This window comes from Molossus molossus, unplaced genomic scaffold (genome assembly GCF_014108415.1).
Source record: "Molossus molossus isolate mMolMol1 unplaced genomic scaffold, mMolMol1.p scaffold_m16_p_17, whole genome shotgun sequence".
NCBI classification, from domain to species: domain Eukaryota; kingdom Metazoa; phylum Chordata; class Mammalia; order Chiroptera; family Molossidae; genus Molossus; species Molossus molossus.
In genome coordinates, this window is record NW_023425352.1 from 33062881 (window position 1) to 33087601 (window position 24721).

The 24721-nt window shown below is 42.0% G+C and overlaps 1 protein-coding gene across 1 annotated transcript in view; it reads left to right on the plus strand.

Annotated features, from left to right (window-relative positions):
• The first annotated feature begins 5366 nt into the window (after positions 1-5366).
• Positions 5367-24721, plus strand: part of LIPA (lipase A, lysosomal acid type) — a 30971-nt gene continuing 11616 nt past the window's right edge. Inside the window, exons 1-6 of the mRNA XM_036265642.1 lie at positions 5367-5565; positions 8440-8551; positions 9706-9823; positions 21139-21337; positions 22439-22548; positions 23932-24068. Of these exons, the coding sequence (XP_036121535.1) occupies positions 8441-8551; positions 9706-9823; positions 21139-21337; positions 22439-22548; positions 23932-24068 (675 nt within the window). The 5' untranslated portion in view covers positions 5367-5565; position 8440. The remainder of the gene's footprint in view (positions 5566-8439; positions 8552-9705; positions 9824-21138; positions 21338-22438; positions 22549-23931; positions 24069-24721) is intronic.

The following is a 24721-nucleotide window of genomic DNA, read 5'->3' on the forward strand; positions in this document are numbered from 1 at the left end:
ATGAGTCTCCAATCTCTCACAATGTTTAACACTAGTCCTTGCACATAATGAGTGCTCCACAGATATTCCATTGATTCAGTGTACATTCTTCTTAATGTAAAATAAAATGAAATAAAGTAAAATAAAATAATGCAAGTTCTCAAGAACAAAAGCACTCTTTCTGTAGCTCTTGGTTCATGCAGTTAAAGGTGATTTACACCTTATTCAAAAATGGTTTTCTGCTTAAGGATATGTTTACTGATTTCATATGCTGCTAGCAGCACTCCTTTAAACTAAATCTATGCTTCTCAAGTAACTTCTAGTTAATCATAACTTTCTGTGTATGTTTGTGTATTGTCTTTGCATGATATGTTTGGTAGGGTTAGAGGATAGGAATCGTTTCTACCATGGCAAACAGAAGGAATCTCAGAGATCAAGTTATTTTCTTGAACATAAAACTAACCAAAGATCCAAGCATATTGAACTTGTTATCTCTGGTTATTTGGTAGTAATCCACCAAAGGTCTTTGCTATAGTTTTTCACAAAATGAAACATTTGTAGGTAAAATTCAATACCAGTAACAAATCAATCACAATAAAAATGTGAGACTATTTTTTAACATCTCAAATCAAAACAATTATTATTGGATATAAATAGCTTAACAGGTTTTTATCATAGTTTGAGAGTTTAAAAGTGGCAGATCTAAGATGAGTAAAACAATGTAGGAGGATAGGATGGAGAAATGGAGAAATTGGATTAGGACATTGAAGTCTCAGACAGAAGACTCATTCCTAAACCAGTGCTTCCAAACAAGCTTATCAAATTCAAGATGACCATGTCTATGGATTTAAACAAGAAATGCTACCATTGGGTCAGTTTCAGTATTCCCACCATAATCAAGATAATAAACATATTCACTCCCTCCAAAATTTTCTTTATGTCCTTTTGTAATCTATCCTTTTCTCCCTACCCACATGCTCCCCAAATTTCTTTTTTTCTAATCTTTCTTCTGTCAATGTGGGCTAATTTACATTTTATAGAGTTTTCTCTAAGTGAAGTAATACAGTGTAGATTATTTTTGTCCATTTTATTTCCATCAACAGAATTAAGAGTCATACATGTTGCTGTGTGCATCAATAGTTCATTATTTTTTATTGCTGAGTAATATTCCATTGTATGGATATACCATGACTTGTTTACCCATTCACCTGTTGATGGGTATATGTGTTGTCTCCAGTTTTTACCTGTTACTAATAAAGCTACAAAGATCATTTGTGTACAGATAATTTTTATTTCTGTTGGAAAATTTTTATTTCTACTTAGGAGAACAGCTGGTTATATGGTAGGCATATTTATAACTTTTTAAGAACTTTTCAAATTTTTTTCTAAAGTGTTTGTACCTTTTTACATTTCCGTAAGTAATGTGTGAGATTTCTAGTTACTTTTCATTCTGTCAATACTTTTAAATTTTATCTATTCTCATGGGTAGAGTAGTGACAGATTGTGGCTTTAATTTGCATTTCCCTGATGACTGATGATGGTGAGCATATTTTCATGTGTTTATTCACTGTCGGTATATCTACTGCAGTGATATGTTCAAATCCTTTGCCAATTTTTGATTGGGGTTTTAGTCTTCTTATTAAATTGTAAGAACATCTAATAATTTTTGTTGTTAATCTTCACCCAAGGATATTTTTCCATTGATTTTTAGAGAGATCAGAAGGGAAGGAAGGAGAGAGAGAGAGAGAGAGAGATTGATGAGAGAGAGACACATTGATTGGTTGCCTCCCACATGACCCCAAATGGGGCAGAGATCAAACCTGCAATCCAGGTACATGCCCTTGACAAAATCTAACCCTTAACCCTTCGGTCTGAGGGCTGACACTCTAACTGGTGAGCCAAACCGGCCAGTTTTTACCATTTTTTAAAAAACATATTTTTATTTATTGATTTTAAGAGAGGAAAGGAGAGACAGAGATAGAAACATTGATGAGAGAGAACATTGACTGGCCAACTCCTGCATGCCCCCCACTGGGGATTGGGCCCACAACCTGGGCATGTGCCCTGACCAGGAATCAAACCGGTAACCTCTTGATGCACGGGTCGATGCTCAACCACTGAGCAACATCGGTTGGGCCACCTTATCATTATTATAAAGTCTTTAAGAGAAGCCTTATTGAGCTATAACTCACATACCATACAGTTCACCCATTTAAAGTGTATACTTAGCTTTCAGTTTATTTAAAGTTGTATAATTATCATCATATTTAATTTTAGAACACTTCATCACTGAAAAAAGAAACCCCACACTCTGTAGCCATCAACCCACATTCTCTCCACCCCCCATCACTATCCCTAGGCAACTACTAATCTATTTTCTTTTCCTATAAATTTGCCTATTCTGGGTTTTTCATGTAAATGGAGTGTTTTGCTTTTTGTTTTTGTGACTGGCTTTTTTCACTTAGCATGTTTTCAAGGCCCATCCATGTTGTAGCATGTATCAGTATTTCAATTTTTTTTATTATGCCATAATATTCCATTATATGCATATATCACATTTTATTTATCCATTCGTCAGTTGGTGGACATTGGCTTGTCTCCATCTTTTGCTTATTATGAGTAATGCTCCTATGGACATTCATGGCCAAATTTTTATGTGGACATAAAGTTTTTACTCCTAAATAGATACTTAGGAGTAAAATTGCTGTGTCATATGGCAACTGTATGTGTAGCCTTTTGAGGAAGTACAGACAGTTTTCCGAAGCAGCTGCACTATTTTATATTCCCACTAGCAGTGTATGAGGATCCCAATGTCTCCACATTCTTGCCAACACCTATTATCTGCCTTTTTGATTATAGTGGAGATGAAGTGTTATCTCATTGTGGTTATAAAGTGTCTTTTGAAGAACAAAATTTTTCATTTGAAAAAGTCCAATTTGTTGATTTAGTTTCTTTCATGGATTGTGTTTTTCATATTGTATTTAAGAAATCTTTGGAAAGCCCATGATTTTTCTCTTTTTTTCCTGGATGTTCTATACTTTTAACTCCAAATATGTCTATGGTCCATTTTGAGTTAACTTTTGTATAAGGTGTGAGGTAAGGGTTGATGTTCACAGCTTTGCATATACAGGTAGCTATCTGATTTTACCAGCAACATTTGTAAAAAAGATTATTTTTTCTTCTCAGAATTGTCTTGGGACCCTGGTAAAAATCATTTGAGGGTCTATTTTAGTACTCTTATTTTTAAGCAGCCTTACTCCAGGGATAATTTTGCTGCAATATTGACACAATATCTTCTTGATCTTAAACCTAGTGCCTTTACATTAAAAGGTTTTTCCATTCTGGCCAAGTGGAACCTGATCTATTCCCAGCCCTGTGTGAATTTGAGGGATTTTCCCATTTGTTTCTTTTAGGTTGTTCTTTTCCTGGTCTAGTGTAGTTTCTTCACATGCAAACACTAATTGGTACTCATCCCAACATTCGAAGGAAACTATTTGCAGACCTCCAGCGTATGTGTGCTCATGCTCATGTCTCTCTCTCTTTCCCCCTCCCCTTTTCCGTCCTCACCCTCCTCTGCATCAGCCTCCACTTCAGCACTCTGGCCTGAAAACTCCACTGCCTTAGCCTTCCTGAATTCTCATCTGTCCTCTTCATTCGGAGAAATCAATGGACTTTACCTAGGTTCCCCTCTTGCTGAAGTGCAGCCTGGAAATTCTCTCCAGTCTGTTATTTGGGGCAATTGCAGGGCTCACTTCCTTCATTTTCATTTACTCAAGGATGGCTTCTTATGTTGTCTGTACCCAGTGCTTCATACTCCCCTTTTTCATCCTAGGTAGTGTCTCTGGCAGAGGCTGCTGCTCAGCCCTGCAACCTGTGGACTCTGTTGACATTATCTTCCCCCAACACCTGAGCCCTTCCTGTTGTTGCCCTCTATGGGGCCTGCCTAAACCCTATTGGACTTCCCAGCAATTCCACTTCCTGTGTAACCATTTCCTCTGTTTGGAATATCTAGAGTGGTTGTTTCCTGGTGGGGCCTTAGCTGATAGAGTTCCCCAATAGGAAAGAGAGTTGTATTTAGTAGAATACAGGTGAGAGTATTTAGTAGAATGGCGACCCCATTTAACTAAACCTATTAGCACCATCCATGGTGCCACTTTCCCACCAGCAAATCCTGTTGGCTCGACTTTATGAACATACCTAGAATCAAGTATTTTTCTCCACTTCTACTACTATCACCACTTTAGTCCAAGCCATCATTAACTTTCACTCAGATTACTGCTTGGATTACTGCAATGGATTTCTAACTAGTCTCCCTAACCCCATAGTTTACACTAGCAGTTTTCTTTTTTAAAAATATGTTTTTATTGATTTTTTTTTTCTTTAGAGAGAGAGGAAGGGAGAGATAGAAACATTGATGTGAGAAACATCCATCAGCCCCCTCCTGCACGCCCCCTACTGGGGACGGAGCCTGCAACCCAGCAGTACCCTGACTGGGAATGAAACAGGGACCTCCCAGTCCACAGGAGGACTCTTAACCCAGAGCCACACCAGCTGTGCTAAAGAGATCTTTCTAAACTCTAAACCAGATTATGTGCCTTTCTATTGAAAACCTTCCATTAGCTTCTCACCTTGTTCAGAAGAAAAAGCCTAGTCTTTACCATTGGCCCTCAAGGTTGTCAACTGTCTCCAGGGCTTCTTTTTCTACAACTGTCAGCACATTCCGTTCAGTGACACTCACCTCATGGCTTTTGCTAGAATCAACCAGGACTATTACTGCCTCAGGGCCTTTGCACATGCTAGTCTCACACCCCAGAATGACTTTCCTCCAGTATAAACATGGCTCTCAATCACCTTCCTGTTTGTGTTTAGATGTCACTTCATCAGTCCTTTTCTGATTACCTCACATATAACTGCGTTCTCCATTATTTTACTCTTTTTGTTGTTCTTCATAGCACTTTCTACTACTTTTTATGTTGCCTTTCCATTGAAAACCTTCTCATTAGAATGTCTCTTCTCATTAGAATGCAAGCAGGAGGACTGGGACCTTGTTTGGTTGGCTGCCATAGCCCTAGTGTCTCAATAATGCTTGGCATAGTTAGTAATAAAAACAAGATGTTCATCAAGATTGCTCTGCATCAGACACAATGCTAAGTGCTTTACATGGGCAGAGGGTGCCTGCCCACAGGAGCCCCTGGTGCAGGGCAGAGGCGAGGCGGTTGCCCATGCCTTTGGAGCCAGAGCCGGGTCCGCCCTGGGCTGGGAGGTGGAGACCCGGCGGCCGCACTGCTAGGGCCCGCCCACGCGCATGCTCAGCGGGGCCGCGATCTCGTTCCGAACGAAGGTCTCCAGGCTGGGCGGGGCCTCCAGCCGGGGCGGAGTCTCCAGGCAGGGCGGGGCCTCCAGCCGGGGCGGAGTCTCCGCCGCACTTCCCTGCTGCTCTAATTCGCGACGCTAATAGCCTGAGCTGCTTGCGGACGTCTGTCCTCAGGTCGGACTGCCTCCGACCCCTGCAAGTCCCCCCTCCAAGTCCTGGCCTCGGCGAGCCGCACTGCGGCTTTGGACAGCGGCCCGCGAGAACGTCTGCAGGTGAGTGCCACCCCTCTGCTCCGCTAGGTGCGGGGCGGCACCGGGTCCGCCTCCGCGGGCTCCGAGGGCAGGGTTGCGTACCCTCCCGGGGGCTCAGTCTCGCCGTCCCTCAGCCTCTGCTGGCCGGCAGCACCCTCTGCGTTTGGCCGGGCGTGTCTTGCCTGACCACCTGCGGGTGGCCCGAGGCACCTCCCAACTGCCCAGGAGTAGGGAGCCTTGTGAAGTTGTCCCCTCTCCTCGGTGCCCTTCGATTTCCCAGACAGGCGCATGAGCCGCTCGGTGGCGCTGCCCAGAGCCTTCAGACCGTGGTGACAGCCAGGATCCTCGATTCCTAGCTCCTCTGCTTCCTTGTTGTCCGCTACTCGCGTTAGCTCCTTCAGGCAGCCTGCCCGACCTAGCGAGCTAGTTAGCTCAGGGCGTGATGGAGAGTGGACTTTATTGTTGGTCTTGCTGAAAACTCTGGCCATAACCAGTTGACACTTTGCTTTCAGTACTTAACTTGGGTGAACCCCAGTTTCCTGGGGGGAAAAAGGATTTGAGTGTACTGCATAGGGTTGGTAGAGGAGTAATTAAGATAGTAGGTCTTAAGACCCCATAGCAAGAGATTGTTCTTGTTGTTGTTGTTATTATTATTATAAAGCTAAATGACAAGCTGCTTTGGAGCTCTTCTTCAGCCACAGAACCATCGGACCGCCCCTGTTCCATATTGCAAAATTTATGTTGTGCATCTAACATGTGAGTGACACTTGGTTAGGTTCTGAGGGGTTCAAAGTTGTATTAGACACCCACTCTGACCTGGAGCTGGGGTAAAATGATGGCAGATAAGCACTTCATTGGATTGTTGGAACACAGAAAGTAGTGAGGTTAAGTTGCTAAGGGAACCCAGAAAAGCACTCGAAATCCAGCCCTGGAATGTTGCCCCAAAGGGGCTTTTTTCTCCATTTACACTTGTCAGCATTCATCCCTGCAAGAATCACTTCACTAGCACGCTGAGAAACGTGCTTAGTGTTATGTTGGAAGGAAAAGTTAGCTGGCTGATATTTTCTTGAGTAGCTTCAGCTGTTACCCCTTGGAGACGCCTCTGAGGACAGTTGGTCCTAGTTCTTCTGTAGGACAGGTGGTGAACCGAAAGCAGCCCCTGCTGGATGCCTCGTTGTTTTAAACTGTGTTTATAACCTTTCATTTTTTTTTTCTCAATCTACTCCTTATTCCCTAGTAACAGTGGAGTTTTAGGAGGTTGTATTTATGATAAAAGGTAGCCAAGGACCGTACAGCCCTTTTAACCACCATAAAGAAATACAAACCTTTGAGTAAATGCAAGTGGGCTTGCTTTGCCAGTGCAGACCCCAAGATAACATTCCCCCTATCTACAAATTCAGGGTTCAACACTGCTTAGAGAAATAAGTGTAGCACCAGCAGGAATTGCATCAACAAAAGGTTTCAGTTCCTTTTGCAATCTCCTGAGAACCAATTTTTTAAGCTTTGAATAACACAGGCCTACCTTGGAGATATTTTGGGTTTGGTTCCAGACCGAATAAATCAAGCTCTGTTGCCATACTCCTCAATTGCGGTGGTCTGAAGCCAAACCCATACTGTCACCAAGGTATGCCTATCCTCAGTTTAAGCATAGTCTTTTAAAAACAGCTGTATTCTATTATTGACACACAATAAAAATATATGTGCACAACTGTGAAGCCATCAGTAAATTCAATATAATAAACCTATCTGTCACCCCCCCCCCCACACACACATAAAGCTTTCTTGTACATAGCCCTTTGTAACCCCTTCTTTCTACCCCCTTTTCCCTCAGGCAGCCGTTGATCAGTTTTCTGTCAATATAGATTAGTTTTATATAAATGGAATCATATGTAGTTTTTTTTTTTTTTTTGGTCTGACTTTGTTCACTCACTGTAATTATTTTGAGATTCATCCATTTTATTGTGTTCATTCCTTTGTATTGCTGAATAGTGTGTATATACCATAATATGATTATCTATTCACTCATCTGGGGCATTCGCATTATCCAGTTTTGGGCTATTACACACAATCTGTTATAAACATTTTTGTACGAGTCTTTGTATGGGCATACATACATGGATCTTTATAAGTGATTATATTTATTTAAAAAAATCTAGGAGGCCTGAGCTGTAGTCCCAGCCTTACCTCTAACTATCTGGGTGTCCTTCAGAGAGTCATTTCACTTTGCCTTTAACATCCATCCCCAAGTCTTTGCCTTGCTGTGATTTTGTGCCCATCACTGCCAGAAACTCGATGGTCTTTGTTGATGGTTGGAGGGGCTCAGAAGGAGGGATGGGTGGTCGTCTTTCCCTCTGTTTCTCTTGCAGGCTCTTTTCTTTCATTTCACTTTTTCCCCTTGGTGACAAATTTGAATCATGACATATAATTGTAAGCAAGGATGGAAGTGAGGGAAGAGTGGGTGGCAAGAGCTAAAACTGGCTGAACTTAAAAATCTTTAAATCACAGTTAGAGAGGGAAAGGTGGGAGATTAACAAGCTCGGGACTTTTGAGGATCTTCCTTTTTTTCAGCCTCGTTTCTTCCAAGTCCTCCCTTCTGTTATTTCTCCAGGAGCAATTTATTTAACCTCATGATGAAGTGGTGAGTGGGTGTACGAGACTGTAATGATCACCTGTTAACTGGGGGTGGCCGTTGGGGAGGTTCCCTAGTAAATAAACAATTCCTTTTTTTCTTTTTACTTCCAGATATGACTGGCATTATTTTTTTGTGTGTTCTCCCTTTACCTAACTTTAGCTTGCCCTAAACTTGGTTCTGAACTTTTTTTTGGAAACATTAATCTATCGACATAATTATGTGTAGTGAAATTTGGACAGATAACAATAGACTGTTTTAAACAGAATGAAAATGTGGCTCCTGGGTTTGGTGTTCTGCTTGGCCTTTGGGACCCTGCATTCCGAGACATCCAGAGGGAAGTGGACCCCTCTGGATCCCGAAACAAATATGAATGTGGTGAGTTTCTCAAAGTCATCTGCTTTTAAAATGCATGTGACAAATGTTAAATATTTTCTCCCATTTAGTTATGTGGGCTATGTGGAGCCCACACTCTAATCCCTTTATATCTCACAGTGCTTTTCCTGTTCACTGACTCTTAGACTCAGTGCTCGGGACTTGGCCGCCAGGTCATGTGCATTTTACAGATTGAGTCCTATTGTTAAAACTTTGTACTTCTTACTGAGATGAGTGATATTTATGTATCTCTGAATTTGAAGAACAATAAAAAAGTGTCAATATTTTGTAAAAATGTTACTGAGTGCTGCTTTTACAATACATCGAACAAGGATTGTGATTAGCAATGTTCGATAAAAAACGAAGATACCTCAAAACACATTTTGTTAGAACAAACAAGTAAAAATAATCCCTTGAGTAAGTAAAACATTTCAAAGTATTTATTCTGAAGTAACCAATAAAGTCTGGAAATACCACATTTATGCATAAAGTATTGGGAAAACAGAGATTCCTGAAAACAAAAAAAAACAAGAACAGGATAGGACCTCTAAAAATAAGGATAGTAGATCCCAGTATTAGCTGGCACATTTAGAAGAGAAAGAAGGAAGACTGTTTATTTGTGCTTGGAAGCCAGCACAGAAACAAAGAGGGCCAAAGGTCCAGTAAAATGAGTCACACCTGGTGTAGAACATGCAAGAATGATGAAACCCAATTTTGATTAACCAAACACCTATGGTGAAACACATGGATAAACAAGTGGAGGATATACTTTTGTGATGGGTGTGCTACTGGATTCAGCATGAGGCTAAAATTTCAGCCACAATTTTTAAAAAATGTTTTTATTAAACTTTTTTTTGAGAGAGAGCAAAGGAGAGAGAGATAGAAACATCAGTGTGAGAGAAACATCAGTCAGCTGCCTCCTGCATGCCCTTCACCGGGGATTGAACCATCAATCCAGGCATGTGCCCTGACTGGGAATTGAACCAGGACCTTTCAGTCCACTGAGCCACACCGGCCTGGTGATCACAATGAACTTCTTAAGTAAAGCCTGGAGAATGTCTTTGACAAGGTGTCCTCTCCTTTGCCTGTAAATATGGGTGATCTTGTCAGATTCTGTCCATAGAATTTCTGTTATAATTTTTATTTTTTCTCCATAGAGTGAAATTATCTCTTACTGGGGATTTCCTAGTGAGGAACACTTTGTCGAGACAGAAGATGGATATATTCTTTGCCTCCACCGAATTCCTCATGGGAGGAAGAACCATTCTGACAAAGGTATGAGTTTTTTCTGTCTCGAGATAGGAAAGCTTGGAATTTGGCCAGTTTTTATATCAGGAACCAGATTAAGGAATTCCTAGCGAGATTACTTTAAATTGTTAAATAGCAGAATAAGTATCTGATTTTTATTCAATCACCTCTCTAGGTGTAGCTTAATCGTTAACATTTTCTGTTTATAGACACTTTCATTGGTAAATTAAGGTTGAGATTAAGGTAATATAATAACTATCTCTTCTTCAATTTAATTTTTTTTAAAATATGTTTTTATTGATTTTTTTTAGAGAGAGGAAGGGAGTGAGAGATAGAAGCATCCATGTGAGAGAGAAACATCGATCACCTGCCTCCTACACACCCCCACTGGGGATCAAGCCTGCAACCAGGGCATGTGCCCCAACCACAAATTGAACTGGGACCTCTCAGTCCATGGGACAATGCTCAGTCCACTAAACCACACCTGCCAGGCTTACTTAAATTTTTATATGAGCAGAAGGGCCTTCTTTGCCTCAGTTCATTCCCAAATTATTGTTCAAAGCAAACTTAAAAACCTTGTATTAATAATGTAAGCTTTGGCCCTGGCCAGTTCTGCTCAGTGATTAGAGCATCGGCCTGCAGATGGGAGAGTCCTGGGTTTGGTTCCTGCTAAGGGCACATACCTTGGTTGCAGTTTGTCCCCAGCTTTGGTTGGGGTCGTGTGGGTGGCAACCACTTGATGTGTCTTTCTCAGGTTGATGTTTCTCTTTTTCTCTCCCCCCCTCTCTCTTTCCCTCTTGTCTATCTGAAGATAAATGCAAAACTGTCCTCGGGTGAGGATTAAAAAAAAAAAATGTGAGCTTTGTATCATAATTTGTTTTTTTCTTAATATAATCTGATTTATCAATTTTCTTTCTCATAAATTCTAACTATAACAAGGCTTTTAATAATGCTTAAAGTGGCCCATGATCTTTTTGAAATTTAATTTCTAATTCTTGAGATATTTAAAAAAATTATTTTTATTTATTTTTGTTATAGATGTTTCTTCTTTTTCTCCTATTGACATCCTCCTCCCAATCCCCCCCACCCCTGGTACCCAGCTTTGTTGTTTATGCCCATTGGTTACACATACATGCATATAAGTTCTGTGGTTTATCTCTTTCATCTCTCCCCCCACCCACTTTCTGAGGTTTGTCAGTCTGTACCCTACTTCTATGTCTCTGGGTCTATTTTGTTCATGAGTTTGTTCTGTTCATTATATTCCACAAATAAGTGAGATCATGTGATATTTTTCTTTCTCTGCTTCACTTGTTTCACTTAGAATAATACTCTCCATGTCGTCTCAAGGATAAGAGATCTTTCCTTCTTATAGCTGCATAGTATTCCACTGTGTATATGTATCACATCTACTTTTTTATCCACTCAGCTATTGATGGACACTTGGGTTGTTTCCAGATCTTAGCTGTTGTAAATAGTGCTGCGATGAACATGGGGGTACATATATTCTTTCTGATTTGTGTTTCAGGCTTCTTAGGATATATTCCTAGAAGTGAGATCACTGGGTCAAATGGCAGTTAAATTTTTAACTTTTTGAGGTAATACCATATTGTTTTCCATAGTGGCTGCACCAGTCTGCATTCTTACCAGCAGTGTACTAGAGTCCCCTTTTCTCCACACCCTCGCCAGCATTTGTTTGATGATTTGTTGATGGATGGCAGCCATTCTGACAAGTGTGAGGTGATACCTCATTGTTGTTTTAATATGCATCTCTTTGATGATTAATGACGCTGAGCATTTTTTCATATCTCTTGGCCATTTGTATGTCCTGTTTGGAGAAGTATCTCTTTAGATCCTCTGCCATTTTTTTTTTTTTTTTTTTTTATCCTCACCTGAGGATATTTTTCCATTTTTTGTACAGATAGAGTGGGAGGGAGAGAGAGGAAGGGAGAGAGAGAGAGAGAGAAACATCGACGTGAAGGGACACATCGAGTGGCTGCCACCTGCATGACCAACCAGGGCCGGGGACAAACTGCAACCGAAGTACGTGCCCTTAGCGGGAACCGAACCAGGGTCTCTCCGGACCGCAGGCCGACGCTCTAACCGCTGAGCCAAACTGGCCAGGGCCCCTCTGCCATTTTTTAATTTGGTTCTTTGTCTTTCTTTTGTTGAGTTGTATGAGTATTCTATATATTTTTGGAAATTAACCCCTTATCTGATGTATCATTGGCAATTATGCTCTCCCATACAGTGGGTTGCCTTTCCATTTTGGTGGTTGTTTCTTTTGCTGTGCAGAAGCTTTTTAGTTTGATGTAGTACAATGTAGTACAATTTTCTCCTTTGTTTCTCTTGCCTTAGGCGTTGTGTCAGTGAAAATTCTGCTGCATATGATGTCTGAAATTTTGTTGCCTACATTTTCTTTTAGGATTTTTATGGATTCACAAGTCACATTTAAGTATTTTATCCATTTTGAGTTTATTCTGGTGTATGGTGTAAGTTGGTGGTCTAGCTTCATTTTTTTTGCATGTAGCTGTCCAATTTTCCCAACACCATTTATTAAAGAGGCTATCTTGACTCTACTGTATGCTCTTGCCACCTTTGTCAAATATTAATTGACCATATTGTCTTGGGTCCATTTCTGGGTTCTCTGTTCTGTTCCACAGGTCTATGTGCCTGTTCTTGTGCCAGTACCAGGCTGTTTTGATTACAGTGGCTTTGTAGTATAATCTGATATCTGGTATTGTGATCCTTTCTACTTTGTTCTTCTTTTGCAAGATTGCTGTGGCTATTTGGGGTCTTTTTTGGTTTCATTTAAACTTTTGGAGTATTTGTTGTAGTTCTGTGAAACATGTTGATATTTTGATGAGGATTGCATCGAATCTATAGATTGCTTTGGGTAGTATGGATATTTTAATGATGTTAATTCTTCCAATCCATGCACAAGGTATATGCTTTCACTTTTTATATCTTCTATTTCTTAATTCTTGATATTTTTATGATTTAAAAATATATACTCTTAAATTTTCTTCTAATAAGCATGTTACAAAAATTAGTAGTGAGCTTTAGTGAAGACTTCTATTTTTTTCTTCTGCTTAAAACACGCAAAACATATATTTTATTTCAGAGAGATCATATAATCTTGGTTTCCTTCTTTTGTTAAAGTAATTTATCTTTATTGTTGAAAGTATTACAGATGTCCTATATTTTTCCTCCTCCTGACCCCCTTTACCCCACTCACACCACCCCCAGGCTTTTATCTGTGGATTATTTAGATTCCACATATAAAGAAACATATGTATTGATATACATTTCTCTTAAAAGTGGTTAGTTGACTAATATAATTAGTAATGTGAGTCATTACTACAAAATGGAGGGATCCTCAGTATAAACGAGCTTAGAGAATGTGCCTCCTCCTCTTTAAAAAAAAAATTTTTTTTTCTTTATTGATTTTACAGAGAGAGGAAGTGAGAGGGAGAGAGAAATAGAAACATTGATTGGCCGCCTCCAGCATGCCCCCCACCGGGGATCAAACCCACAACCTGGGCATGTGTCCTGACCGAGAATCGAACCGGTGACCTCTTAGTGCATGGATTGATGCTCAGCCACTGAGCCACACCGGCCAGACATCCTCATCTTTTTTTAATCACTGCTTCCAGGCTTCTCTGTTCATACAGCAATTAAGCAAATAGTGCCACATGGCCTTCGTGTATGTATCACGGCTATAGCAGGGGAAGGTGCTGTGCCCTGGAACATGAGGAAAGTGAGCTTGAGTCTTGATTTGCTCCCAGGTGGTAGAAGACCAGTTAGCAGATCAGTGCCAGATGTGTGTCAGCCCCTAAGTGTTTGTGTGGTTTCACATCTGTGGGCCTTGTGTTCTTTACCTGTAAAAATAATTGCTTGGCTGGAATGATCTCAAAGTTCCCCTTCAGTCTTTGTTACTCTCTGTTTCTATGGGGTATATTTTCTTTTCTTTTTGTTTTGATTTGTTTCGGTAGAGGTGTAGAGCGGTGGATACCCTTGGTCTTCAAAATGGGGAACAGAGACAGAAAGTACCCTACATGTGGTTATAGCTTTGGGTCCTCACCTTCTTCCTTGGTTCTGCAGAGGCGCCCCTGTGGGGGATCAGCGGTGTGTATATAACACCTGCTGTGAGCTAAGCTGGGTGGGGGGAGTTTTAAGGACATCTGTGACAGCTGACTCAGTTATCTAAGGAATCTGGTTTTCCCGAGCACTCTAGGGCAGAGGCTCTTCACCATCCTTCTCTCATATTCAGGGACAGCGTTGTTAGTGGTGTTATTTTGACTCATTTAAGCCAAATAGACAAAAAGAATTTATAAGATCCTTCACACAGAACTCATCTTCTCATTCATGCCACTTCCTCTTCTGACTTCTTCTTCTGTTAATTACACCATTGCCCTCCTAATGACCTAGACCAGAAACTGTAGAATCATTCCTGACCGCCATCCTCCAGTAGCTGTCGGATCCTCTAGGCTGCCCATGGGATGTGGCTTCAGTTCATCCCTTCCTTTGCCTTGTGAGGCCGCCACCCTACCTTTTTCTTCTTAAAAAAAAAAAAAAAATTATATTTAGAGAGAGGGAGAGAAACATCTATGTGAGAGAGAAGCACTGATTGGCTGTCTCCTGCATGCACCCTGACTAGGGATCAAACCCGCAACCTGTGCATGTGCCCTGGCTGGGAGTCAAACATGTCACCTTCTGGTGTACGGGTTGATCCTCCAACCAACTGAGCCACCTGGCCAGGACACCACCACCCTACCTTATGTTCTTGTCACTATTTAACTGGATGCCTGAAATAAGCTCAGAACCTGAGAGAGGCTTGAGCTACTTCCATTTTTAAGGCTCCCTATATATTAAAAAAAAAAAAAATTTTTTATTCACACCTGAGGACATTTTTGTATTCATCTTCAGACAGAGCGAGAGGGAGAGAGAGAGGAAGAGAGAGAGAAACATTGATGTGAGAGAGACACACTGACTGACTGCCACCCCACACAACCCCAACTGAGGCCGGGGACAAACTGCGACCGAGGTATGTACCCTTAGTGGGAACCGAACCCGGGTCTCCCTGGACCGTGGGCCAACGCTCTAACCGCTGAGCCAAACCGGCCAGGGCAAGGCTCCCTATGTATTGAAAGAAAAAAGAATTTCAAAACAGCACTATAAAAATTCCATCTGCTTATCTTTTAAGAAATCAGTGCTTTTAATACACGCAGAAATAACAACATAACACCATTGTATAATGACTTATACCACTTATGCCTCATTACAAGACACATCGAAACATTATCCATTTATGGGGGATAAAGTGAAACCGTTCCTCTTACCCTTTGTAAAGTGGGTTCCCTAGGTTTTTGGGGCTGTACTGTGATGCTGCCACACCCCACACCTCGACTTTACAGCTGTATGGCAAGCATCCTTCTGTCCTGTCCCAATGGTTCTCTCTGCCTGTTTGTAAAGCCTCATTTGGAGATTATTGGAGGTTTTATGATCACAGGGCTTTGCCACAAGGCTCCTCTACACATGCCAACTGCTCTCTTTTCTGCCATCCTCCCTGTTTTCACCCCTCTTATGTAGTTTTGCAGGATTAAATGTCTTAGAGCCCAGGCATAATTAAGTGATGTTGCCATTCAGCAATCTACAGGAGCCTGCTCCAGGGAGATACCACCTTTCCTTAATATTCTGTCCTGGGTGTTGTCTGTATTGTCCACCCCCATTCTGCACAGCAGTGGGCCTTGGATGTTCACCATGGAAACACTTCCCTGAATTAGTGAGGACAGTCATAGGCTGTGGTGTGTTTGGTGTCTCCGCTGTGGAACGGGGTAGAATACCTCTTTCACAAGGCTCACGAGCAGTGCTTAAGAACTGTGGGTTATCTAAGAAACATTTATCATTTATCAACTGCACAAGTTTAAATTGGTACCATAGCAAATTTATGAATGATATCATTGAAGTCGTGTTATTATGTTAATAAGTATCAAAGAACTACTTTCTGACACTCAAATCCAAACGAGTTATTTCCTTTTTGCTCAAGGACCCCTGGAGTTCACCTGGTGAACACCGCCTTGGAAATGTTGCCCACCCTGCGTACCATCTTCTCTGTTTTGTACATACTTTAAAAAGAACTCTTTTCATCCTTTAAAGCCCAGCTTAACTGCCAACTCTCCCCAACTGCTTAAGTAGGAAGGAGACACACACTTTCTCTGGACTCCTAAATGCTTTGCTAACATCCCTCTTGAGGTGCTTTTCTTATTTTGCTTTGCCTAGACTTATTTTCCTACTTCTTTCTTCCCATCATCCCTCCCTCAGCCACTCCTTGAAGGCAGAAGCTGTGTCTTTGTCGTCTTTGTACGCCTCAGAGCAACTCGCAGCACCAGGACTCTGCACGGTCAGCCTGAGTGACAGTTATACAGGGCAGTTTTCAGAGTTGGGGTACATACCTGGATGAAGGCAACGAGCCTTCTCTCCCGTAAAATAAAGGACCTGTGTGCACACACATTTTGTATGTATTTGTAGTAAGTTTATGGACCTAGTAAAGAATCCCCTGATTTAGACAACCATTTGCCTGTCTGGTCAAACCTCTACTAACTAGGCAGCTTGGAACGCTTATTTAGAAAGCTCTTGGGCCTGGCCAATGTGGCTCAGTGGTTGAGTGTCGACTGGTGCACCAAGAGGTCACCAGTTCAATTCCTGGTCAGGGCACATGCCCAGGTTGTAGGCCCGATTCCCAGTGGGGAGCATACAGGAGGTGGCCAATCGATGTTCTCTCTCATCAATGTTTCTATCTCTCCTCCTCTTTTCCTGTCTCTCTAAAATCAATAAAGAAAAAAATATTTGGAAAAAAAAAAGAAAGCTCTTGAGGACTGGGGAAGTAAGTGCACATGGTTTCCCAAAGCTAAGCACACTTCTGTATCACATGTTGAGCTACCCCTGCTTTTCACTAACTCCATCAGGGAATTGAAATTCAGAAATTCATCATTTATAGGGAAGTGGTTCAGTTTTTATCTTCTCAGCCTTATTTTAGAAAGTCATGGGATGTTAGCACTAGAAAGATCTCAAGAGTCCTGCCTGGGCCAGGCATCTGGAGAGCTTTCATTTTTAACATACTCTCCTGCGGATTCCAAGATAAACTTTGAGAACCTGGGTTCTAGATCAACACCCTCATTTTACTGGATGAGACAACCAAGTTCACAGAGGGAAAGGGGTTTGCTTTAGGTCAGAGGGTAGTGGGCCAGGCAGTCTGAGTCAGTGTTCTTTAAACTAGAGAGCATGGCCTTGAGTAATAAGCGTTGAGCCAGTTAATTCCATGGCAGAATATTTATTGCATTTGGCTAAAACAAGGAAAGACATACAGGCCTTGACTAAAGTGCATAAACAGCAACAAGGCAGACTTACTCCTTGCCTAATTGGGAAATACATTGTGCAGTAAAGCAATCATCGAACGAAGCACCAATAATATCTGACAAGTTTTGTATCTGATCACGTCCTGGGATTTGAATAACTGCCTTCAGTGTGCAGACAGGCACTGCGCACTTTGCCTTGGTAGGGACTCCTCAGGGGCCACCCTTTGAGGGCTGGACACGCTCCCCTTCAGATGAATCCACTTTGAACACACCTATGGATGGACTGTATCTGAAGAGCCGAGGAGTGTGTCAAAAACAAATATCTCCAGGCTCTGTCCCTGGAGTTCCTGCTTCCCTAAATCAGAACCAGGGCCGGAAAGGTGTCGTTTTCTCAGCCCCAGGTGACTTGGATCTGCAGCCGGTTTGGGGAAACAGTGCTTGGCTTGCTTTGGAATGTCTGGAATACTGACAAGCACACTTCCTCTCCCCCAGCGCTTCGTTTTCCAATGACTTTTTCTTTAGTAGTTAAAAGCAAGAGCTTTGGAATAGGCTGACTTGGGTTTCAGGTCTGGCTCTCTGCTAGGTGAGTGTTCCGGGTTAGGTTGCTTAATTTCTGTTTGCAGGAGTCAGTTCTCTTATCTTGAATGTGGGATGAATCTTACCAGCTCATTGGCAACAGTGTAATTTATGTAAAACGAAGAGCTGAGTGTACCACTGGTGTGCCAGAATGCTTGCTAGGGTTTGTCTTAAGTGGGTGGGGCAGGTTCAGGAAGCCTCCCAGGCCCTGAAGCTTTTGGAGATCTAAAGCCCAAAGGAAGGACTGAGCCAACCCTGGACTTGGGGTTTGTGCAAGCCGAGCACTGCTTTGCTGGGTGTCGAGCTTCCGTGAATTGTTCGGTCCCTTGGATGCCTGTAGAAAGGGCTAAAGAGGGGGACAGTTCTGACTTTGCATCACTCACTGTGAATGGGGGGAATGCTTGTGCACCATAAGCTCAGTCCTTGATGCCGTTTTTGTCTAGACTCTGTCTTTGCAGAGGAGAGGGGGTCCTTATGCAACTTGCCGCCTGTCTTCTAAAAGATCCTGAAAGATTTTAGGTTATGCGAGCTCCTGCCAGACTAACAAGGAGCCAGGCTGGTCCCTCTTCTTCAGGCCCAGGAGGCCTACTGCTGCCTCTGAGTTCTGGTTCGGAATCACTAGCTGTGCAACTGTGCACAGGTGACTTAGTCACACTGTGCCTCAGAGTCCTTATCTGAAAAATAGAGCTGAAATCTAGCCCCCAAGTGTATTTGTTCCCTGTTGCTGCTGTAACCACTTAACCACACACGTAGTGCCTTAATCCAACACAGATGTATGGTCCTAGAGTCCTGGAGGTCAGAAGGCCTAAGGTCAAGACGTTGGCAGGACTGTGTTCCTCCTGGAGGCTCGAGGGGAGACTCTGTCTTGCCTTTTTCAGCACCTAGAGGCTGTCCGCATTCCTTGGCTTCCTTGTGACTTCCTTGTTCTTCTTTTGGTTCTTCCTTGTACCTCAGCTGATTTCTCACATCATTTTAGAGCCTGACCCGTGAAGGCCTGACCAGACACCACCTGGTAGAGCAGGCCAGTGGCTTGGGAGGCAGGAAACTTCCCCAACCGCCCGGTCATCTTCCTCTCATGAGACCGTGAGCTTGGCAGATTGGTTTTTGGGCCTGAGTAATTCCCTTTTTACTTGCACCCACGTTTGGGTCTAAGCAGGCAGGCGGACTGTGATGGGTCACCATGGGGCTGCTTCCCTTTGCTGGCCCTGTGCTAACTGTTAGGTGACCATGATAACGTCACTTGCCCTCTCTGGTCGAAGGTGCTTTTAGGCCTACTTCTCCGCCCTAGCCCTCTTAGAACCGGTTTGGGACAAACACACCGATTGTAGGGCAGATGGGGAAGGCAGCCCTTTTCCTGTCACATTAGTTTGTTGCTCAGACACACCAGCCCCAAGTGCTGGAGTGCATGGCCCAGGCTGGTCCTTGGAAGAATTGCCTGAGCAGGCAAGGTTGCATATCATGACCCCGTCTCTCACTCTTTATCTCCTCCACCTACGGAAATTGCTTTCTTCTAAGCACTTGGTCCAAGTTCCTCCAAAATAGCTTCCCTTCTTTGGGCCGTCATTCTCTGAGGGCTTTCTGTGTGGTCTAGAATGACTTCTCTCTGGCTAACCTTCTTTCCTGTAGCGAAGCAATTACAGTGATGGACCCCGGTAGCAGACGTACCTGGGTTCATATTTCAACTCCCTCACTTACTAGCTCTCAGTCCAGAGTGGTCAAATTACATCTCTTAGTCACAATTCCCTGTCTGCTAAATGGGAACAGTACCAACTTTACAGGATTTTCACCACGGTGCCTTAGAGTTTATAAGCATGCACTAATAGCTAGCTATTATTCCAATCAGCTTTTCTCAGCAAGGTGAAAAGAAATCCAATGAACAGAAGCCAAGTCTGTCAGTTCACTTCCCATTGGACTAGCCAATGAATCAGCCTTCTCATTTTCCTTTGATATTTCAGTCCTCGTTTGCAGACAGCATTGCTGCATAGCTGTAGTGTGGAGTAGTCTAGAATTTGTACTTGACTCTTTTCCCCCCTCAAGGCTATGTTAGAAGCTTTTCAGTGCTGCCACAGCTGTTGTCATTGTTTATAGCTTAATTATTGCACCAGTTAGACTGCAATTAATTATTTGACCACTCAACCAGGAGCTTATTTCCAGCATTTCACTATGTTAAAGAATGTGCAGAAGACAAAGGGAGTTCTTATTTGTTCCTTTTGACCCACGTGTCAGTCACTACAGCCAACACTTCATTATCTCATTTATTCCTCTGAACAGCTCTTCGTGGAACTGAGACTCAGATGGGTTAAGCAACCTAATAATGGCAGCTAGTGTCTATTGAACTCTTCCTGTGTGTCAGACAGGCACTTTGCTGAGAACTTTTTGTATACTGTCTCATTATTCCCGGTAAGGTACCAGTTACATTTCCATGATGCAGGGGGTGATATAAATTCCAGGGGGTGTTGAAATACCATGCCCAAGGTGGCACGTCAGAACTAGGAGAGGACAGGTTTGACCCCAGGTGGGTCTGACTCCAAAACTCATGGTCAGGATAATGTCAGCTCCATGAGGGTGAGCCTCCCCCCACTTGTTTCTATTCTCTGCTGTGTCCCCAGCACATAGTTGGGGTGCTTGGCACGTAGTTGGTGCTCAATAATTGCTTGTTTAATGAATGACTGAATGTTTCTAACACTATGTAAGCAGCCAGAGGTCAGGTTTCTTTGACTCCCAAGTCTGTATTTTTTCTACTCTATCACTGTCTCAGGTACAAGTGAGTAGAACATAAATTTACATATAAATATATATGTATATAAATGTACATATATATATGTGAATATATATGTTTATATATTTATGAATTTGTGTGTCTGATTTTTTTTTTTTTTTGGTTTATTTTGTTAAGATACATTCTGAGAATGGAGCAACGTATAGAAACATTTAAGTTCTTAAAATACATTAAAATTTTTTGATGATTAAATCAATGTGTTTTATTATTAGATATGCAAAAACAGTTCAGTTTTGCCTGGCCAGTGTGGTTCAGTGGATTGAGCGTCCTCCCATGGACTGAGAAGCCCTGGTTCAATTCCTGGTCAGGGCACATGCCTGGATTTCGGGCTCAATCCCCAGTAGAGGGCCTACAGGAGGCAGCCGATCAATGTATCTCACACATTGATGTTTCTCTCTCTCCCATCCTCCCTCTCTCTAAAAAAAAGTCCAGTTTCACTGTTACCTTGCCAACGCTGTTCAAAAAAATATTCTTTACTTATGTTATGAAGGAGTACATTACTACCTCAATATTTTAATTTGTTTCTATTTCATTCTTTGCTTTGGGATCTTTAATGCATTATCTGAATAACAAGATATCACATTTGTTTTGCGGCTAGGTGCTGCTAGCTCCTAAATGTCCATGTTTTTCAGGTCCTAAGGCAGTGGTGTTCCTGCAGCATGGCTTGCTGGCAGATGCAAGTGACTGGGTCACAAACCTACCCAATAGCAGCCTGGGCTTCATTCTGGCAGATGCTGGTTTCGACGTGTGGATGGGGAACAGCAGGGGAAACACCTGGTCTCGGAAACACAAGACCCTCTCCGTAGACCAAGACGAGTTCTGGGCTTTCAGGTATCTTTGAATTGATTATAACAGGTGTAGTCCTTAGTACCCTTAATGCAGATGCCCTGGGAGGCTGATAGATGGATAACTCAAGGTCATATGAGAGAGGAAACTGATGGATGATGCAAGATTTTAAACCTTTTTAGGAATTTAATAAATAGCAGTAAGGGAAATTTTAGGTGAATGATTACATTTAAGAATCAGACTCAAATAGGGAATTTTAGTTATTTTTGGTATTCCTGGTGGTGTGGGAGCTGCTGAGTAAATTGTGTCTCAGAACCTTCTTCCTTCCTAAACACACCTTCCAAATGTTCACTCTTCTAGATGCTGACATTTTCCTCCTCTTTCTTTTACCTCTGGCTCTACCAGTTAATCACTGTGTGACACTGGGCATGTCATGTAAGCCCTCTGTGTCTGAGTTTTCTTGATGTAAAATGGGGATAGTCAATACCTATCTTATAAGGTTATTGGGGATTAAAGGAGAGGATACAGGGAGAGAACCTGGTACATCATAAGTGGTGGCAACAATGGCTCATCCCTCTCCTGATGACAAACATGCCCACATGTGCAAGGGTCCGGGGCACTTTGTTGATACCAGGTACAGAGGCGATCAGGCTGTGGATCCTCCAGACTTGCTTCCGTTTGTAAAACCAGAGCCCACATGACATACAAGAATGAGAAACTTCTACCAATGGATCGTACAACAATGTGTCACTTTATTGGTAATAGTGAAAATTTGGAAACTACCAAATGCCTGTCTGCAATGAATGGGTCAATTAAGTGTGGTTTATTTACAGTGAACAACCTACAGCTCTGTGTGACTGTTTAGCTGTAGCCTCACAGAAGAATACATACTGTTTCTATTTATAAAGGTCAAAAATGGGGAAAACAAATTTATGATGTAAAAAATAAGGATAATGATTACCCTTGGAGGCATGAGGGGAAGGGTCCCAGGGGGCTTCTGCAGTCTTGGGAATTGTCTTTCTTGTGCTCAGTCATGGTTTACCCAGCTGCGTTCAGTTTGTGATACATCATCAAACTTCATATTTATTATTTGTGGGCTATTTGTATATAATGTCTTAATGAAAGAGTTCCATTTTTCGCTTACAGTTATGATGAGATGGCAAATTATGACTTACCAGCCTCAATTAACTTCATTCTGAATAAAACCGGCCAAGATCAAGCGTATTATGTGGGCCATTCTCAAGGCACTACGATAGGTATGTACGGAACAATGATTGGAAGTTGATACAATGTTTTATTACAGAGTTTGTGTTTGTTCTGAAAAGTGAACTATTAAAAATAATGTTAGCCCAAATAGACTTATTTATTATTATTATTAATACTTTTAATACCAAGCAGAAATAATGATTAGGGTGAAGACAAAGAATTTCGGTAATATTTTGCCTTCTCTGGAAATTCAGACTTTAGTATAAATGGGTAAACATGTTTATGGTCCTCTTGAATTTAAAGAAATTAACGTAAGGCGTGACGTATTATATATTTTTCTAGTTAAGCAATATGAGGACGTGAGAGGGTAGAGAACAAGAAGTTTTTAAAGTGCAGAGGCTGTTAAAAGGAAAATAAGAAAGTACACAGAATTTTAAAGTTAAGTAGAATGAAGCTAACCACTAAGATGCCATGTTACACTTTATTTATAAATGGTTTTTAAAAGTCATATGCATTTTTATTTGTGCTGATTATAAAAGCAATATGTATTCATTTGAAACAAAAATAGAAAATTAACAAAGTTGAAAGTAAATAAAAATCACCCATGATTCTAGCCAACAGAGTTCCTCTGATGAGGGGCAAGGAACCTGTCCTGTGATTTAAATTATTCTCCCTTTAAGTGTTTACAATGGCCAGTATCTTTGTGTTCATGTTACATGGTCTTATTAGAATACATTCCTAGAAGGAGAATTGCTATATTAAAGGTATGCATGCTTTTAAGTGTGCTGGTACATGTGGTTAAATCGCCTCACCCTCACTACCACCAAATACTCTTTGCCAGTTGGACGCCACAAACCAAAAGCAACGTGGATACATCTTTGCCTTTCTTATTCATTTAGTTACGCATTTTTCTTCATTAATATTTCTTCTCCCATGACTTGTCCTTTGCCCCACTGCTTTCTAAAGTGACGTTCTAGAGCCAAGTTTAAGGCTAGCCGAGCCCCGAGAGGAGGCTAGGAGATATTTTAATGCTAGGGCACTCTAAATGTCTGTCTTTTCTGAGCCATTGGTAATTGATTTGAACACCTCTGGACAGTGTTCTTAGAGATGGTGGGAGGGGCACCGGTGGATGGGGGTGGCGGGGCCTAGAGGTGTTAGAAATACAGTCTTTCCTTAGCTCGGTTTATATTATTAGAGGAACAGGAAACATCCTGGTTTTAGCAACGAAGATTTCTTCCAGTGCATATCTAGGTCGAAAAATGGAAATGAGCACTTCACAAACACTTGATTTCCTAGTGTAGGCAAACTCAGTGTTTCTGCACAGTGACGTTCAGAGGACCCTGTTGCCGCTTGTTTCTCAGGTTGCCACGCACAACCACCCTTGCCCGTTCAGAGACCGTTCAGTTCCTGTTACCTTCCTTTTGTTCCCACAGGTTTTATCGCATTTTCACGGATCCCGGAGCTGGCCAGGAAGATTAAAATGTTTTTTGCCCTGGCTCCTGTGACTTCACTCGAGTTCGCTACCAGTCCTTTGACTAGACTAGGACAATTTCCATATTTTCTCATTAAGGTACTTAACCCATTTCCCGCTCACAGTTTCCTTTTCAGCTCTGAAGAATTGGCCATTAGAGGGAGAGTCGGGGCTTTTCTCCTCTCTGTTTTGCTACCAATGGAAAGTGGGATTTTTTTTCTCTCCGTGGGTTTTCTTCTCTCCCCTTCATTCCTACTTTCAGACCCTGAGGAGTCAGGGAAAGTGTATCATTAATTCATACCCGAGTCCCATGTTCTCATGGTTAACATGTCAGTGCAGATCTCCACTGATCACACAAAGAAAGTCTGGGAGAAGGTGGCTGAAACCTTCTTGGAGGTGCCTTTTATTCTATGTCTGGAGTGGTACATAGGAGTAGGCAGGAGATGGGAGAAGGACATGCCCGGTTCCCACATGCCATCCCAACACAAGCCAGTAACCTTGCGGGGGCTTAGCCCTAGAGCTGTGTGACCCCCCAGCTCTGTTCAAGGAGGAAGCAGTTTTTATGAGACGGAATCGAGAGCCAGCTGAGGGCAGATGGTCCATTATGCATGCGCTATATATGTTTTATGTCCGACATGTTTATGTACACACAGGTATGAAATCCCATTCAGTAGTACAGGCTAAACATCTACTGGCCATGTAAGAGACTTTCACAAGAAATACAGACTATACTCTGAGCTTAGAATCTGACT